Here is an 18,300-nt window from a genome sequence, read left to right on the forward strand (position 1 = left end):
GGACACAAGCCTGGCATTATGTGCAAAAAGATCAATAAAATGCTGGATACATTTCTTTAAGAATGTGAAGCCATCTATGGAAAGCAGGCCAGTTTACTTCACACAGCAATTCTGAATTACAGCTGTATTATAGCATAACATTCTAAAACAAGGCATGAAGACTGATGCAGAATTACAATGTATTATAAGTCGGCAGTATGAACAGAGCAAGCAAAAAAAAAAAAAAAAAACACAAGAGTCAAGAAAATATACTTACAGCTAGCAGGCTGTTCTCCATATCGTCGCATAATCTGATCATGAGTGAACTTCACAAAAGCATCATATTGCTCTAGAGAAAAAAAAAAAAAAGTAATTTGCCACTAAGATACAATTTGATGTGCTTTTCAAAAGAAGCAAAGCAAAATGGACATGTTATGTTATATGAACCATCTCCTACAGCAAGCAGGCAACTTCAACAAATGTTGAGGAAAAAAAAAAAATGATTTTTTTTGTCATACTTACCTGTAAAATCCTTTTCTTTGAGTACATCATGGGACACAAAGTCAGGCTAATGTTCATTACCTACTGGGACGTGCCAGAGCAATAGCCTTGAGGGGAGGGAGACACTCTGCCAAACAATAGCCATCAGAACTTACACAGGAGCCCGCAGTACACTGTGGCCAAAATCCGAATCCTTGGCTGCTCGAACATCCACTTGATAAAATTTTGTGAACCTATGCACCGAAGACCAGGTAGCAGCCTTACAAATCTGAGCCACAGATACCTGATGGCAAAAAGCCCAGGGGTTCCTACACCCCTGGTAGAATGAGCCCTCACCCTAAAGGGAGGAGCTTTAAGTTTCAGACCGTAGGCCTGAGTGACCAATTGACGGACCCAATTGGCCATGGAAGCTGCCTGTTCTTTCTTGGGTCCTTTTGGTAAAACAAAAAAATGAGTCTGATTCTCGGATCTCCGCTGATCTAGACAAATAAACCTTGACTGCCCGGACAACGTCCAAGGAGTTCAGTCATCTCTCTTCCGCTGAATGAGGCGGAGAAAAAAAAAGGCAAAATAACGTCCTGATTTAAATGAAAGGCCAACACCACTTTTGGCAAAGAGGATGGAACAGGTCGTAACACAACCATGTCGTGGTTAAGGATCAAGTACGGTTCCCTGCATGAAAGGGCTGCCAACTTTGACACCCTTCTAGCCATGGTGATAGCCATAAGGAAGGCTAGCTTGGGTGACAGCAAGTCTAATGAAATTTCCTTGATAGGTTCAAATAGTTGTTTCTGTAACACAGACAGCACCAAGTTAAAGTCCCAAGGACACATAGGTGACCTAATGGGGGAAGAGAGTTGCCCCCTGCATAAAGGTTCAGACCAGTAAAATGGGAGGCTAAAGGCCTTTGGAAGAATACTGATAGGGCCGAAACTTGACCTCTGATTGTACTCAAAGCCAATTTGATTTTCACAGCTGACTGTAAAAAAGAGAATTCTCCCAATCATGTATTTCCGAGGATGCCATTTTTTTGGCTTCACACCAAGCAATACAAGTCTTCCAGACCTTATGACAGATCTTCCTAGTGACAGCTTTTCTAGCATTCACTAGGGTAGACACCACTGGTCCCGAGATGCCACTGTCCTTTAACACCCTGGCTTCAATAGCCATGCCGGCAAATTTAGAGACTGTAAATTGGGGTGGAATATAGGACCATGAGACAGTAGATAGGGGTGATAGGAAGAGTCCATGGCCCATCTATTGTCAGTCTCACAATCTCCGGGAACCAGGGCATTCTGGGCCAGGCTGGTGCCACCATAATGACTGGAACTCCCTCTCTCCAAATCCTGCGCAACAAATGTGGAAGGAGAGGGATCGGAGGGAAAGCATAAACCAGGGGAGTACTGGCTCCATGGAACTACCAGAGCATCTGCTCCGATTGCCAGAGGATCTCTTGTTCAGGACACAAACTTCTGTAACTTCTTGTTGAACCTGGATGCCAGTAGGTCGACCTCTGGCCATCCCCAATGCTGGCAAATTTCCTGGAACACTCCCTGGGTGTAGGGACAATTACCCTGGGCAGATCTGCTGGTGGCTGAGATAATCTGCCTTCCAGTTCTCTACTCCCGGGATATGGACTGCCAAAAATATTGGCACGTGTCACTCTGCCCAGGCTAGTATGCGATTCACCTCCTTCAGAGCTGAACGACTCCTGGTACCTCCTTGGTGGTTTATATAGGCCACTGCAGTGGCATTGTCAGAGTGAACACCAATAGGGCAGTCCTGAAGCTCCACCGTCCATGACCGTGGGGCCAGTCGTGTACTGCCCGTAATTCCAGGACGTTGATGGGCAGGATCTGTTCTATCCTTGACCATTTCCCTTGAGCTGTGAGCCCCTCTAGGGTCACTCCCCAGCCTGAGAGACTGGCATCTGTAGTCAGTACTCTCCAAGTTACCGAGAGAAAGGGTCTTCCCTTTCACAGGTTCTGATCCTGGAACCACCAGTTTAGGCTTAAGCGTGCCCGAGGAGATAAGAACATTGGATAATCCAGGGCTTGTCCTCTCCTGTTCCAAGCCAACAAGATGTCCTGTTGTAGAGGCCTGGAATGGAACTGGGCATAGGGCACCACCTCGAAAGAGGATACCATCCTCCCTAGAAGACTCATACAGTGCCGAATGGAGGGTTGTCTGGTGCCCCCGATTCTTCAGGGCACAGATCCTTGCAGTTGGCAAGAACACTGTTGCTTGGACCCTATCTAGGATCAGACGTAAATCCTTTAGACCCTGAACTGGTTTCAAGGCTGACTTTTCGGTATTTATGAACCAGCCTAAGCTTTTCAAAGACTGCACTGTATTGTGCTCTGTTCTAGAGCCTGTAATGAGTGATCTGTGAGCAGGAGGTCATCCAGATACCCAAGCACCTGGATCCCTTTGGCCCTTAAAAGACCCAGTACTGGTGCTAGGACCTTTCTGAACACCCAGAGAGCTGTAGCAAGCCTGAAGAGTAGAGCCACAAACTGAAAATGATGTTCCTTTACTGCAAATCGCAGGAACCTCTGATAAGGCTGAAAGATAGGTACTTGTAAATATGCATCCTTTATATCGATGGAGGCTAAAAATTAATCCACCTGGAGCGAGGCTACAACTGAGCGGACAGACTCCACCCGAAAGGACTGGATTAGTAGATACTGGTTCAGGGATCTTGGGTCCAAAACTGGGCCCTGTGACCCAGTTTGGTTTTTAACTGTAAAACAGGTTCGCTCCTTCGTATACAGGAACCTGTACAATCACTCCTTGATGCACTAAATGATGTAGTGCCTGAAGCAATAAGTCTTTTGGAGGATCCAAGGGAATGCTGGTTCTTAAAAACCTGAGGGCCCAGAATTTCAGAACCAGGGCTTTTTCTGGCCCTGGCCTTGCAGCTTGCCCCTGGCCCTAGCGTCCTGTTGGCGGCTGAGACATTTGAGGAAGCAGTCCCTGAAGTTTTAAACGAGGGACACCTGGTGCTTTTCTTCACAGGAAGTAAAGAACTCTTCCCTCTGGAAATCTTTTGGATATATTCGTCCAAACTATCACCAATAAACGTTCCCCATGAAAAGGGAAACCTGTCAATAACGTTTCACTAGGAAGCTCGGCTGACCAGTTCATAAGCCACAAAAGTCGGTGCATATGTACAGACAAGAGAGCCAAATGAGAAACCTGCTGTGTAGAATCCTTTAAAGGTGTCAACAGCAAAACAAAGCTCTCGAGGAATATCAGTCTTATTTTCAGGCAGATCATCCTCCTGGTTAGGCCTATCAGACCGTTTGACCTGATCCTTTATGGACTGGCAGATACCAATTGCTGCAACAGCTGGCTGAATAGTTTAACTGGCCAAAGAAAAGGAAGCATTTACTAATGACTCCGATTTCTTGTCAACAGGGTCTTTCAAGCCATGTGCTTTATCTACCTGACAAGTTAAGTTCTCGTTTAAGGAAGAGATTGCTGCATCTATGGCTGGCATGCTCCTATTTTCTAATGAACTTTTCATCCATGGGATATAAAAAAGGGAAACCTCTTAAGAGGAACAAAATCCTGTCAGGATGTTCCCAATCAGCATGCACCGCCTGTTCCAGCAGGGGGTGTAGGGGGAAAGCCTGTGCGGCCTCAGGGATCCCAAGAGCACCAGGGGGGCTCAGTCACCTGTTAAAGCGGTTGTATACCCGCTGTCTTTTTTTTTTTCCTACACCTGCAAGGGAAAAGGCATAATGAGCTAGTATGCACCGCGAGGTTAGTCCAGCGATCTTCCCTGCTGAGCTATTGTGTTCTGACAGGGGACACTACGAACAGCGCTCTCTACTATTGGCTGAGAGCGCTGATCGGGAGTTGGTCGGTTGCTGGTTTTCCAGCATGCATGGCCAGCTTCTGTCGGACAGACCCACATACACACAGTCAGAATGTCGGTCGGTATTTTTTTGTACCAGAAAATGTCTCCCGACATTCTGCCCGTGTTTATGGGGCTTTAGTGTCATTTCTCTCTGGTGCTTTGCTCCTCTTATCAGGAGTCACTCCTGACATGTTTTCCCAACACAAGATCAATTTTCCACAAGGAGGAGAGCTTAGCACACAGCTTGTCTGGTCAGAACAAAGTTCTGCATGTTCCTTCTTGTGCGATGTGTGGAGGGGGTGTGTCCCTCCAATCACCTCTCATAGAGTATAAAAGCTGCAACTGCAGGTCTCCACCCTCTCCTAACAGATGCAGATGGATTTTTATCACAACTGTGCACTTTTGAAGGGATGTAGGGAAAAGATTTTCTGCAGATAAACAAGTAAAACCTATGTAGGAGGATTTATTTCATCTCTCCATCATGAGGCATGATAGACATATGTGGGGGTTTACAACCACTTTACTACCAAATGAAAGCTCTGTCTCAAAAAAAAAAAAATGATAAAAATTTCATTTGGGTACAGTGTTATATTACTGAGTAAATATCATACAAAAGTATGAGCACTGAAAAGCTGAATATTGGCCTGCACAGGATGGGGGTGCAAGTGTCCAGTCTTGAGATGGTTAAAAGGTTAAGGACACAAGTTCAGACACCGCTCTAAACCGGGTAATAGCAACAAGAAAGGCAACCTTACGGGAAGGGGGAGGGGAATAGGTTCAAAGGGCAGCTTTTGAAGAACTGATAACACCAGGTTGAGGTCCTGCAGAGTCAACAGAGCTAGCATAAGTAGTACTATGTGAGCAACCCTGTGAATAAAAAAACAAAAAGCAGCTCTGACCAAGGAAAGAGTAGTAGTTTCTGAAAAAGTACAGCCAAGGTGGAAACCTGACCCTTAAAAGATAAAAATTCATGGGAAAAAATTTTTTTTGCATGTGTATTTATAATAAAAAAATAAATTATATAAATGCGTTGATCGCCACCAAATAGTATATTAAAAATATAATATAATAGAAAATATATATATATATATATATATATATACACACACACACACATACACACACACATACATACCTAGTGTGTACACAAAACTTTCACGTAAACCAATCAATATACACTTATTGGGTTTTTGTTTTTATCAAAAACCATGTAACATGTACATTTTGGCCAAAATTTATGAAGAAATTAGATTTTTTAAAAAATAAATTGGATAGGTTTTATGGCAGAAACTTGTGGAAAAAAAAGGCACCCAAATGTTCATAACTACAAACTTTACATTAAAAACTAGAATTTTAACAATGATAACATTGACGTAGGCAGATCTTTCACAAGCAAACTAAAACGTACAGAAAGAGAACATACCCGCCAGTTTTGTGGTCAATATTTCTTCATATTCTTCACGAACTTTATCTTCCCTTTCTTTCAGAAGACGTTCACATATCATTCCAACTTGTCTTAGAGTAAACAAAGGCTGTTCTTTACGCAACTGTGATGACGATGTGGATGTGCCTACAAGACATTTTGATATTGAAAGTTTGAACATCATTTACTGAAACCGATAGAGTAAGTGATTGTTATAGCCAGTCAGATCCCCTCCCCCCCCTTTATCTTTGCTCCATTACAGAGATTTCCCTTCGCTTCCTGTCCCATAGCCAAGCTGGAGGGGGAGGGGATCCCTGCAAAATTAAAGCAAAGTTCCATCGAAAAGTGAAGCTCCACTGATCCCAAAATTTGGGATTTTCTTTTACTTTCATTAAATTATGGTAAACAGGACAAATGGAGAGAATTAAACTAAAAAGAAAAAAAGTTTGGTCTTTGGTTATACTTTAGGTTAGGGCCCCTACATGTACGTCCAGAAGTGAGCCAATCAGTTATTGGCCAATATGGATTAACACTGTTCATTTCTCATCAAGCAGAACTGTTGAGGGGAAAAAAAAAAAAAAACACACACAACAACCTACTTTTGCAATGTAATAATGAGGTTCCACTAATTTTTTGCCTCATGTGTAACTACTGCAAAGTAAATCTGTTCATTACTCCTGTATACTACAGTAAGAGCTAAAAGATCGGGTGCTGAAATTTTTCTGTAGTTTTCATAGCAGGTCACACACTCCGCCTCATCTCTTCATACATTTTGTATTTTCTTTTTCCCACTGAATAAAAGATGTTCTGTGATTTCATGAGGGAAGAACATGACCTTCATCCACCTCTCCAATCACAAACACCTTGTACTTCACTAAAGGTAATTAAAGCTTAAAGTAGAGTAGCAAAACTTTTTTTTTAGTTTAAGATAGAGTACAGAGGGAATTGAATGTTTGTCAGGTTTTTTTTTTTGCAGTCTGTGCCCCCATTAAGGAGAGTTACCCTTTGTTTTTCCTGTTTACTATTATCATTAAAAGTGAAAAAAGAACAAAATCGCAAATTTTGGGTTGCCACTAGAAAAGTAAGAGGGGAAATCTTCCAATGGGAACACTGGTTCTGGTGACTTAGGGGTCCACAAGGAATTGCCTTAAAGCAGAACTTCAGTCATTTTTCCATCTATTAAATCTTCTGCCCTTGTTGTTTTAACTTAGTGGTTCTCAACCTGGGGGTCGGGACCCCCTCGGGGGTCAAATGATGATTTGCCAGGGGTCACCAAATCCTTGGCTGTTCCTGAAGCCTGCACTGCTCTCCAAGCCTTTTTGCAGCCGCCCAGCAGGGCTGTCCCTGGAGCCCGCAGCTGCCCACTCAGTCTCATTGCAGCTGCCCATTCAGTTCACGGCATGACTGGGGGGCAGAGACTAGAGGGCAGCTGACTGGCGAGGAATGTGAAGTGGGAGGGGCTGGAAGAGACCCTATCTCCTGATTTCGGCATAGGTGTCACTGCTACGAGACACTACAAAGTCGGAGACACATTGAGTAACACTACCTGGGATTATAGTTGCCATTAAAACGGTCCCCACTACAGTTCTCAGATCAGCAGATGACCTTGATCAAGAGCACCTAAGTTGGCTGATCAGAACTCCCCGCTAACACTGCCACTTATCCCATTCCCCCTACCCCCCCCCCCCCCCCACCAAGGAGTAAGAGAAGGAATAAAAATAGAGAATACATGGAAGGAAGAGGAAAAGAGGGGAAGGAGAAAGAACAAGAAAGATGGCTAGAAAGGTAGGGGGGGGAGACAAGAAATTATGATAGTGAGAAATAAAAGGGAAAGAAAGGAGAACAAAGAGAAAGAGTGGTACATCCTAAAATGTACCATAAGGGGTTTTAATATTGTACGAGTTTTTAGGGACTCAGGGAGTGCTAAATGTCCATGTGTTAGGGGCGCAAATTACTTGTCTTGCCTTGGGTGCTGACAACCCACGCTATGAAAATAATTTTATGGTTGGGGGTCTTTATGAAAGGTTCACGGCACTAGAGAGGTTGAGAACCACTGTTTTAACTGGTTCCGGACCAGCCTCCGCAGTTATACTGCGGCAGGTTCGTCTGGGTGTGCGAAAAGTCGTAGCTATACATCGCGCTCGCAGCTGGCGGGTGGGCACGCGTGTCCCCGCCCCCCCTCCCCCACGACGATCGGATTTGATCCAGAACAGATCAATCTCAAGGCCCAGGCCAATGGTATCTGGCCTGGACCTGGTGATCGCTCCTGGTGAGTGAGATCCTTCCCCTGTCTGTGTAAGTGTAAACACTGACAGGGGAAGTGATGTCATCTCTCGTGTCAGTCTCTTCGTTCCAGACCGAGGAGGGGAGACATCTAATAGTAAGTGCACCAACACTACACTGACACCAATCCACGTAGGTACACTTGCCTCCCCCCAATCACCACCCCCCCCCAGTTAACCCCTTCACACTGTGTCACCCAGTGCAGCATTCAGATTTTTATTGTCATCGCTGTACTGGTGTCATTAGTGACAAAAATCAGTGTTAGGGTAATTAGTATTAGGCCCAGATAGTTCTAGGGACCCCCCCCCATAAAGGTTTAACCCTTTGATCACTGTATAAGTGTCACGGGTGACGCAGGTTAACTAGTTTATTTTTATTCTTTTATAGTGTCAGGGCACCCGCCGTATATTACCTACAGGTTTATAACCCCCTGATCACCCAGCGGGTGATAGAAGTTAGGTTTTAGCGTCAGTAAGGGTCTGCGTCGCCCCTGGCAGCGTCAGATTAGTGCCAGTAGCGCTAACACCCACGCACACACCATACAGGTCCCTTAGTAGTATAGTGTCTGAACGGATCAATATCTGATAGGAACCATATTAGCGTCCCCAGCAGTTTAGGCTTCCCAAAAACGCAACGTTAGCGGGATCAGGAAAAATACCTGCTAGCACCTGCGTTTAGCCCCTCAGCCCAGCCCACCCAAGTGCAGTATCAAATCGATCACTGTCACTTACAAAAACACGAAACCCATAACTGCAGTGTTTGCAGAGTCAGGCCTGATCCCTGCGAACGCTAATTTTTTTTTGGTAGCCTTTGAATCAGTCGCCGACAGTCAGGAGCTTTTTTTTCCTGTGAATCTCACTAGTGTACCAGTAAATTTAGAGACCAAAATGTCAAAAATCGAAGGTACACTAGTGAAGAGGCCTACATGTTTCTGCACATGACAGATAGTGAAGAGGAAGTCACTCATCTGTCAGATTCAGGCTCAGAATACGATCCTGTAGACAGATAGCTCTGACGACGGAGTTGTGGTCCCTGCCAAGGTCAGGTGTACCAGACCCCGATCTTCTACTGTCGTTGAGGTGCAAGAACCACAGGGTTCTTGTATGGAGCAGAGAGCCAGTACTAGTGCTACTCATCCTGGTGAACTGGCAGGCACCAGCGGCCTAATACATCCTGGTCATACATCCAGCACTGCAGTAATACTTGGTGACGTGGCGAGTCCCATAAGTGCAGTTCAAGCTGGCGAGGTGGCTAGCACGAGTAGTGTCCCGCTGCCACCAAGAAGAAGACAAACACAGGCCCGTCGAGCCCATAGTGCCTTTCCTGCTGCATTTGCCAATCTTAATTGGGAGCCCACCACTTCCCCCATTCGCTGGCCAACCTGGAATGCAGGTGGAAACAGTCGATTTTACGTCACTTGATTTTTATTTGCTGTTTTTCACCGACGATCACTATAGAACTATTGTGGACCAAAGCAATTTATATGCTGGCCAATTCATTGTGCATCTGACACCATGTGAAATTGCAACTGTGCAAAATAAAATAAAAAACGGAAATATGACATAAAAAATTGCGCAAAATCACTCAATGGATAAATTGCTAGAAAGTGCAAATAAGTGTAAAAGTTCCTAAACAATTGTTCAATACTGATAAATACCAGAAATCCCCATGGTGATCAGTACACAATCAGTGATAATAGTAATAAGAAGGAAATAATAAATGCCGATCTAGTGAATATATAATACAAATAAAATACAAATTATTAGGGAAATTGTTCAGCGGAGATAGACTAGTCCAGGAAATTAGCAAGATTAGCCCAGCATCCTTGAGAAAGTCACGTGGTCAGTGACGCAACGCGTGGGAGGAGCCTGGGGCGTTCACTGCTGTCTGACACATCGAGCTGAGCAGCAGCGGCTTTTTCAATAAGCCTCGTCCACAGCGGCTGACTGCGATCTGCATGCCTGTATGCCTTAATCAAACCGGGCACACGTGAGTGTATCACTGTGCTGTTTGCTTTTGTCCTTTTTTTCCCAGTTCATCACGCAATGATCTATTTCTTTGTTTTTCATAAATTATCCTGTGTTGAGAACCAAACTATCAACATTATGTCGGCTGAAACTGGATGTAGTTAAAGTCATGAGCAATAATTACTACAGAAATTAAATCGCCTTATTGCAATTAGGAATGAACTGCTGGGCTAATCTTACTAATTTCCTGGACTAGTCTATCTCCGCTGAACAATTTCCCTAATAATTGTATTTTATTTGTATTATATATTCACTAGATCGACATTTATTATTTCCTTCTTATTACTATTATCACTGATTGTGTACTGATCACCACGGGGATTTCTGGTATTTATCAGTATTGAACAATTGTTTAGGAACTTTTACACTTATTTGCACTTTCTAGCAATTTATCCATTGAGTGATTTTGCGCAATTTTTTATGTCATATTTCCATTTTTTATTTTATTTTGCACAGTTGCAATTTCACATGGTGTCAGATGCACATTGACTATTTATTAGAGCGCATCAATATATTTATATTTCTTTTATAATTTTATGGGATTCTGATCACTTTTTTAATTGATAGCAGCCTAATCTACATTGTTCAATCATTTTTTACATTCACAACATTTGTTTATATCACGTTTTATCCATTTCAGCGCTTGGTTTTATATTTATCACTGGCCAATTCATTGCTGCTAATCCCCAGCTGACCCTTGCCAGAGATTGGAAACCAATTACGGTTTCCAAATTTAAGACCTTCCTGGGCAGAACTAAAAAGAGTGAGTTGCGGTCATATTGGTCCACTGACCCAATTCACCATATGCCCATGTTCTCTGCCTCCATGACCAGGACACGATACAAACAGATCTTGCGGTTCATGAACTTCAGCGACAATGAACTCTGTCGTCCTCGGGGTGACCCCGGATTTGATCAGCCCTACAAAACTCGGCCCCCCTAAACCACTTCAACCAACACTTTGCAGCCTTGTTTACTCCCGATCAAGAGGTCTGCATTGATGAGTCCCTGATTAAGTTTTCTGGCCGCTTGTCTATCAAACAGCATCTTCCCAGCAAGCGTGCCAGATATGAGGTCAAGATGTATAAGTTCTGTGACAGGGCCACAGGCTATACATCTAGTTTTATGGTTTATGAGGGAAAAGATAGTCATGTAGAGCCGGAGAACTACCCAGACTACATAGGGAGCGCTGGTAAGGTTGTGTGGGACTTGGTGTCACCCTTATTTGGAAAGGGGTACCACTTGTATGTGGACATTGCATGAGCATACCACTTTTTAGTCATGGAATTGGCGCATGTGGCACCGTGCGATCTAATCACCAGGGCTTCCCCCAACGGCTTGTAGAATACAGACTTAGATGGGGGGAGAGAGCCTGCTTGAAGTGTAATAATTTGTTAGCAGTGAAGTGGAGGGATTCACAGAATGTTTTCGTTCTGTCATCCCTTCAAGCAGATACGACAGTCCAAATTCCTACGGCGACTGGTGTTGTGGAGAAACCCCTGAGTCCATAAATACAACCTTAATATGGTAGGGATGGACCTCAACAACCAGTTATTGGCGCCGTACCCAATTGCCCATAAGGCCAGACGCTGGTACAAAAAAAAAAGCGTCTGTATATTTATTTCAATTGACTCTGCTATACAAAGCTTCAGGAGGGACTGGGGCCTTATATACCCTATACGGCCCACTTCCTGTTTCTTGTCTGGAAAAAAGCCTGGGGGAGGGGGGTGAAGTCATGAGAGGGCCAATGAGAGCTGCAGAGCTGGAGGTGTGCCTCTGTGTAAATCCAGGAAGTGAACAGGCAGCAGCTTCAGCTACCCACAGTTAAAATGATTGCAGCCAGACTCAGTGGATGGAGATGTCTACAGCATATTTGGCAAGTACAGAATCACAGTATATATAAAATATGCAAAGTGGTTGGAGGGAAGCTTCAGAATGGCAAAGATGTTTTTATTACAAATTGTGTGCGCAGACTGTAGTTCCCCTTTCATTTGCAGGGGATTTCCTCACTTCCTGTTTTGCCATGGTACAGGAAGTGAAGGTAAATCTCCACAATGAGACCCAGCTGGCAGGAAACTATGTATGTATGATAGAATATATATATATATATATATATATTTATTTATTTTCACATATATACACACACACACACACACACACATAATACACCCCTCACATTTTGGTAAATACTTTCTTATATCTTTTCAGTGGTTTAGACATTAATGGCCGTGTGTTGAGTTATTTTGAGGGGGCAGCAAATTTAACCACTTGCTGCCCGCCTGCCATCATATGACGGCGGGACGGTGCAGCTGTTGTTCTGGGTCGCCGTCATATGATGGGCACAGCCTTCCAGGCAGCCCAGGGGGCGCGCATCGCTCGGGTCCCGGTGTCCGCCGGGCACCCGCGATTGCCCGGTAACCGAGCAGGACCGTGGATCTGTGTGTGTAAACACACAGATCCACGTCCTGTCAGATGGAAGGAGACCGATGGTGTGTTCCTTGTACAGAGGAACACCGATCGGTCTCCTCCCCCCACAGTTAGAATCACTCCCTAGCAACACATTAACCCCTACAGCGCCCCCCTACTGGTTAACCCCTTCATTGCCAGTCACATTTATACAGTAATCAATGCATTTTTATAGCACGGATCGCTGTATAAATGTGAATGGTCCCAAAAATGTGTCAAAATTGTCCGATGTGTCCGCCGCAATATCGCAGTCACGATAAAAATCGCAGATCGTCACCATTACTACTTAAAAAAAATAAAATAATAAAAATGCTATAAATCTATCCCCTTATTTTGTAGACGCTATAAGTTTTGCGCAAACCAATAAATATACGCTTATTGCGATATTTTTTACAAAAAATATGTAGAAGAATACGTATTGGCCTAAAATGAGGAAAAAATTTGTTTAAAAAAAAAAAATTTGGATTTTTATTATAGCAAAAAGTAAAACAGTGTTTTTTCAAACTTGTCACTCTTGTTTTGTTTATAGCACAAGAAATAAAAAACGCAGGGGTGATCATATACCACCAAAAGAAAGCTCTATTAGTGGGGAAAAAATGATAAAAATTTCATTTGGGTACAGTGTAGTATGACCGCGCAATTGTTATTCAAAGTGTGACAGCGCTGAAAGCTGAAAATTGGCTTGGGCAGGAAGGGGGTGAAAATGCCCGGTATGGAAGTAGTTAAACTATTAAACAAGCTGTACACTCACTACTTTACATTGTAGCAAAGTGTCATTTCTTCAGTGTTGTCACATGAAAAGATATAGTAAAATATTTACAAAAACGTGAGGGGTGTACTCACTTTTGTGAGATACTGTATAATATCACACAGGGATTACAAGCCTCCCTTGCTCCATCTAAATAGAAGTTTTACCTATAGTTCTACTTTGAGGATTATGCCCTAAAGGATAGGCATCCTCCTTTCCCTGTTAAGGACTCATTCACAAAGGATGTACAATATCATACACCCATACAGAATAGTGTTTACCAGCACAGGAATGAACATGTGTTCCATGCAGGCAATCCCACAGACACCGTGCCACAATAGGACATCCATGCTTGTGCAAGTTCCCAAATGCAGACAGCGTGTGTTCGACAACACGCAAATTACATTCACCGACATGGATGTCATATTGGGACAGCGTGTGCAGCTACTGTGTCCCAATAGACAATGGGGCTGTGGGGATTCACAGCCCTGCAGTGTCGTATGGTACTGTATGGAATGAAGCCTTAACAGGGAAAGGAAGATTCCCATTAAGGCATAAGCCTTAAAGTAAAACTTTAGTCAGAAAATTAAGGCCTGCTAGATTTGTTGAGGCTGGCCCCTTTTGCAAGTATAGCTATGTATTAAAACATTAAAAAATAAGTGTCTATACTGTTCAAAATCCAGTAATACATGGTCTCGCCCTGCTCTGCACATGCCAGTTTATCTCTAAATTTTAGGTACTGTACCAAAATTTGTAGAGGACAATCTGCTGAGAGCCTAAAGATTTACGGTTAAGAAGCTCTGGGATTCAGCAAAATGGCAGCTTCCAGCAAGAAGGAACAATGCTGGATGCAATTTACAGCACACCAATTATGGTAGCATAAATATTAACCACTTACGGACCGCAACACGCCGATATGTCCTAACATTGAAGAGGAATATCGTTATGGCAGCAGCTAGCTTAACCCTGGTATCCTCTTCTTCGTCCGGCGGTCCGCTTTCCAATAATAGTGGTCTCTACGGCGAATTCACCGCAAGATAATTTTTAATCGGCGGCGAGAGAGGGCCCACCCCCCTCACGCCGCTCTCCAGTGCCCTCCGCCGGAGGAGGCGATGGGATCTTCTCATTTGCTGGGTATGGAGACGAGCGAGGGGGAAGATGGCGTCCCCCACCGGTCTCCATACCATTGATGTCGCTTCCGCCCTGCAAAACGTCACTTCCACTCATAACTCTTAAAGGGCCATTTTTCTTTTTTTAAAATGACAAATTTTTTAATTTATTTTTTATTGCATTTTAGTGTAAAATACGATATCCAGAAACCTAATATTTAAAAGGTCCTGTCATGCTTTTTTTCTATTACAAGGGATGTTTACATTCCTTGTACAGTGGAACCTCGGATTACGAGCATAATGGGGAGGGGGGGGGGCGCGCCGGAGAGCCTCGGAAACGGCTGAAAGGGCCCAAAGACACTTCGGCTGACCTCGGCAAACCTCGGAAAGACTTCCTACTCGAGATTTGCTGAGGTCAGCCGTGCTGTCCTCGGGCCTTTCCGTGCCTTTGGCCTGAATCGTGCTCGTTTTGCAAACCGAGTTACGATTTTTAAAAATACTCGTATTGTGAAACGCTCGTTAACCGCGTTACTCGCAATCCGAAGTTCCACTGTAATAGGAATAAAAAAAGTGACAATTTTTTTTTTTAAAGAACAGTGTAAAAATAAAGAAAGGTTTAAAAAAAAAAAAAAATAATAATAATAATAATTTGGGCTAACTTTACTGTTGTCTTATTTTGTATTTTTTTTCTCCAAAAAAAAGTGCACTTGTAAGACCGCTGCGCAAATACGGTGTGACAAAGTATTGCAACGATCGCCATTTTATTCTCTAGGGTGTTAGGAAGAACAAAAAAAAGTATAATGTTTGGGGGTTCCAAGTCATTTTCTAGCAAAAAAAAAAAAAAAAAAACAAAAAAAACAAAACTGTTTTTAACTTGTAAACAAGTCTCCAAAAGAGGCTCGTTCCTTAAGTGGTTAATGTGGAATGCACGTTTCTTGCTAAAGAGCAAATTTTTATCAAGTTGATTTCTGAACAAACATTTATACGAACATTCTGATGGAGTACATTTGAGATCTTGATGAATTTCATTCAAAAGTACTTCAAAATGCAAAACCTATGCAGGTTGCAGTTTGCGGTTTTCAATACACGCTTTTGATCCATTGAAGTCTATGGGACCAAAAACCAGAAAAAAAGTTTCCATAAAATGCACAGATGTGAACCACACCCATAGGAAACCATGTTAAGTGGACTGTAATTTCTGCAAAACTGAAAACGCACCAAAAAAATGCATAGGTGTGAACCAGGCCTGAAAGGCATATGTATTTGGCGATTTGTGTATCCTAAGGGTGAGGAAATTGCTGCGGTGCACTAAGAGGTGATAGCTGGAAGATTAGCATGAAAATGCATGAAGACATTGTTTGCACTTTTGATTCATGGACACTTTTATATGTTCTTTCACATTGGTGGAGCACGTACAATTAATTTGTGGGTGGTGAGTATAATTCATTTAATTTTGTTTATTATTTATTTGTGCAGCCTAGAGGTTAAATTAACACTTAAAAGGAGAAGATTAGCCTGAGCTCGTTTGGCTGGGCTTCTCCTATGGGTCACAGGAGTGCAATTTGTTTTGCACTCCTGTGACCAGTTTCCGTCACAGAAATCAGTCCAGGCACTGCGTCATCACTACAATGAAGTCTGGCTCTGCCAGGTGCCTGGACTGATGCCCTTCTCAGCCAGCCACTGAGAGACAGACAGCCGGTCCTCACCCCTCCACAGCTCAGAGCTCCAATGAGCGTGGAGGAGCAGAGAGGAGAGCTGCCCATTGACAGTTAGCAGCTCTCCGCTCGGGGATCTGTGAGAACTAAGCCATTGGCGATGTTCGATCGCTTGGTTCTCAGTGCAGAGGCGGCGGGGAACCGATGCTGCATTCACCTAGGCAAGTATAAATGGGCCAAAAAAAAAAAAAAAAAAAAAAAACACCCATACTTTTCTTAAGATTTATTTTTTGGTTAACATAGGTTTGTCAACTTTAGTGAGGGTAGAATGACATGCAGGAGGGCCTTGCAAGAGCCCACAGGCAGGAAATCCAAAACGTGGAGTTTGGATGGATGCAGTGGCAGAGAAAACCCTAAAGAATGTCCTAAAGTGGATGTAAACCCTCACATATACCCAGTGAACAGCCTCAGATGATACACAGATGAAACAAATCCTCACAAGTTACACTTGTATATCTGCTGTCTTCAGCTTTCTACACTGTTTAGAAAGTGCACAGTGTTAAAATCTTGTTTCCTCATTCAGCAGTGGGAGGGGAGTCTGGGCATACACGGTGTGTGAGCTGATTGGAGAAAAGGCACAACCCCCCCCCCCCCCACACACACACACACACACACACACACACACACACAGGAATGAAGAAACTTACAGAGCTGCAAACTAAAAAGACAAGATCTCTGCTTATCTAGCTCTAAGCTTCCTCCCTCAGGCAAATTTCCAGCTGCTTTTATCTCTTGTGTCAGAGAACTTGTCAGAGGTTATGCTGATAACAGAGCAGCAGAAAGACATGACACAGAGCTTTGGAGAGAGATAAGTGAACACTACAGATATATGTGACTGGTCAGTTTTCATGAATGGGGTTTACAACCACTTTAAGGACGGAGGCTCGGGGATTCAAACCCACCTTGTCTTTATGAAGAACAAAAAATGTATTTACAGGATAAAACTGCTAGTTCTAATACTCTAAAGATGACCAGGAGATGTTGACAGGATGAAGGCGACTGAGTTAAATACATTATCCTCAGTTTATAGAAATGGAAAGGAAGTGGTATAATAAACAAGGCAGCAAGGTTAATAACCGACACCGAATGGAAATTTTGGTGGCGAAATCGAAAATGCAGGATGCACTTAGCCAAAAATTACAGTTTTTAAAAAATATTTTTTATAATTGTATTATATTCGAATTAATATCATCAAATTAAATATGAATTTATTTGTGGCCATTATTGGCACCTTTAGTGCAAGAAAAGCTCAAGAAAAATGCAGTCTCTGACCATCTCTTATATCATGTCTGCAATCTCTTACTTAACCACTACATGCCAGTGCTATAGCCGAAAGATGGCTACAGCACGGCGCTCAATTGCCGGGAGGGCATCCCTGGACGTCCTCCTGTTTACTTCCTCCCTGCGTGCCACCACGGGTGAGCATCGGGGGAAATCTGTGTTGACCATGTCCCTTGGACACAACCAATCACAGATTGTGCTAAATGGCCAATCACAGCGGCCATTTAGCACTCGATCTGAGTGTCCAATGGGAGATGATCTCATATGTAAGCATATGAGATCATCTCTCATTGCCGACTCTCCCTACTCATACAGAGACCGCGTGTGAGGAGGGAGAGCGACCTGCAGCGTAAGTGTTTGAACACTAACAGTGCCACACACACACACACACACAAACAAAGCCCACCCGTCCCCAGTGCCACCTGTTATCAGTGTCAGGTGTCTCAGTGCCAAGTATCAGTGCCACATCACTTTCACATGCCAACAGTGCCACGTGCCAAGTATCAGTGTCACGTGTCATTGTGCTCTAGGGCCTTCAAAAGTGTAATAGGTAGTCAACAAGTTAGATCTGTAATTTATGCTCCTAGAACACGTGATGGTGCTCCCTGCATGTTGGGCCTCTCTATGTGGCCAGGCTGTGAAAAAGTCCCACACATGTGGTATCGTAATACTCAGAAGTAGCAGAATGTATTTTGGGGCGTCATTTGTATACACATGCCATGTGAGAGCAATAACCTATTACAATGACAATTGTGGATAAAAAAAATCATTTTGCAAAGAATTGTGGGGAAAAAATATGACATCAAAAACCTCACCATGCCTCTTACTAAATACCTTGGAATGTCTACTTTCAAAAAAAAGGGGTAATTTGGGGGGTATTTGTACTTTTCTGGCTTGTTAGGGT

At 43.4% G+C, this 18,300-nt stretch overlaps 1 protein-coding gene across 1 annotated transcript in view; it reads right to left on the reverse strand.

The window, feature by feature from the left end:
• Positions 1-256: 256 nt before the first annotated feature.
• AKIRIN2 (akirin 2) overlaps positions 257-18,300 on the reverse strand; it is a gene marked incomplete at its 3' end in the record, with an annotated part of 45,517 nt that continues 27,473 nt past the window's right edge. The window contains 2 exon segments of the mRNA XM_073626917.1: positions 257-328; positions 5,769-5,915. Coding sequence (XP_073483018.1) covers positions 257-328; positions 5,769-5,915 — 219 coding nt within the window.

Source organism: Aquarana catesbeiana, linkage group LG04 (genome assembly GCF_042186555.1).
Source record: "Aquarana catesbeiana isolate 2022-GZ linkage group LG04, ASM4218655v1, whole genome shotgun sequence".
Lineage (NCBI taxonomy): Eukaryota > Metazoa > Chordata > Amphibia > Anura > Ranidae > Aquarana > Aquarana catesbeiana.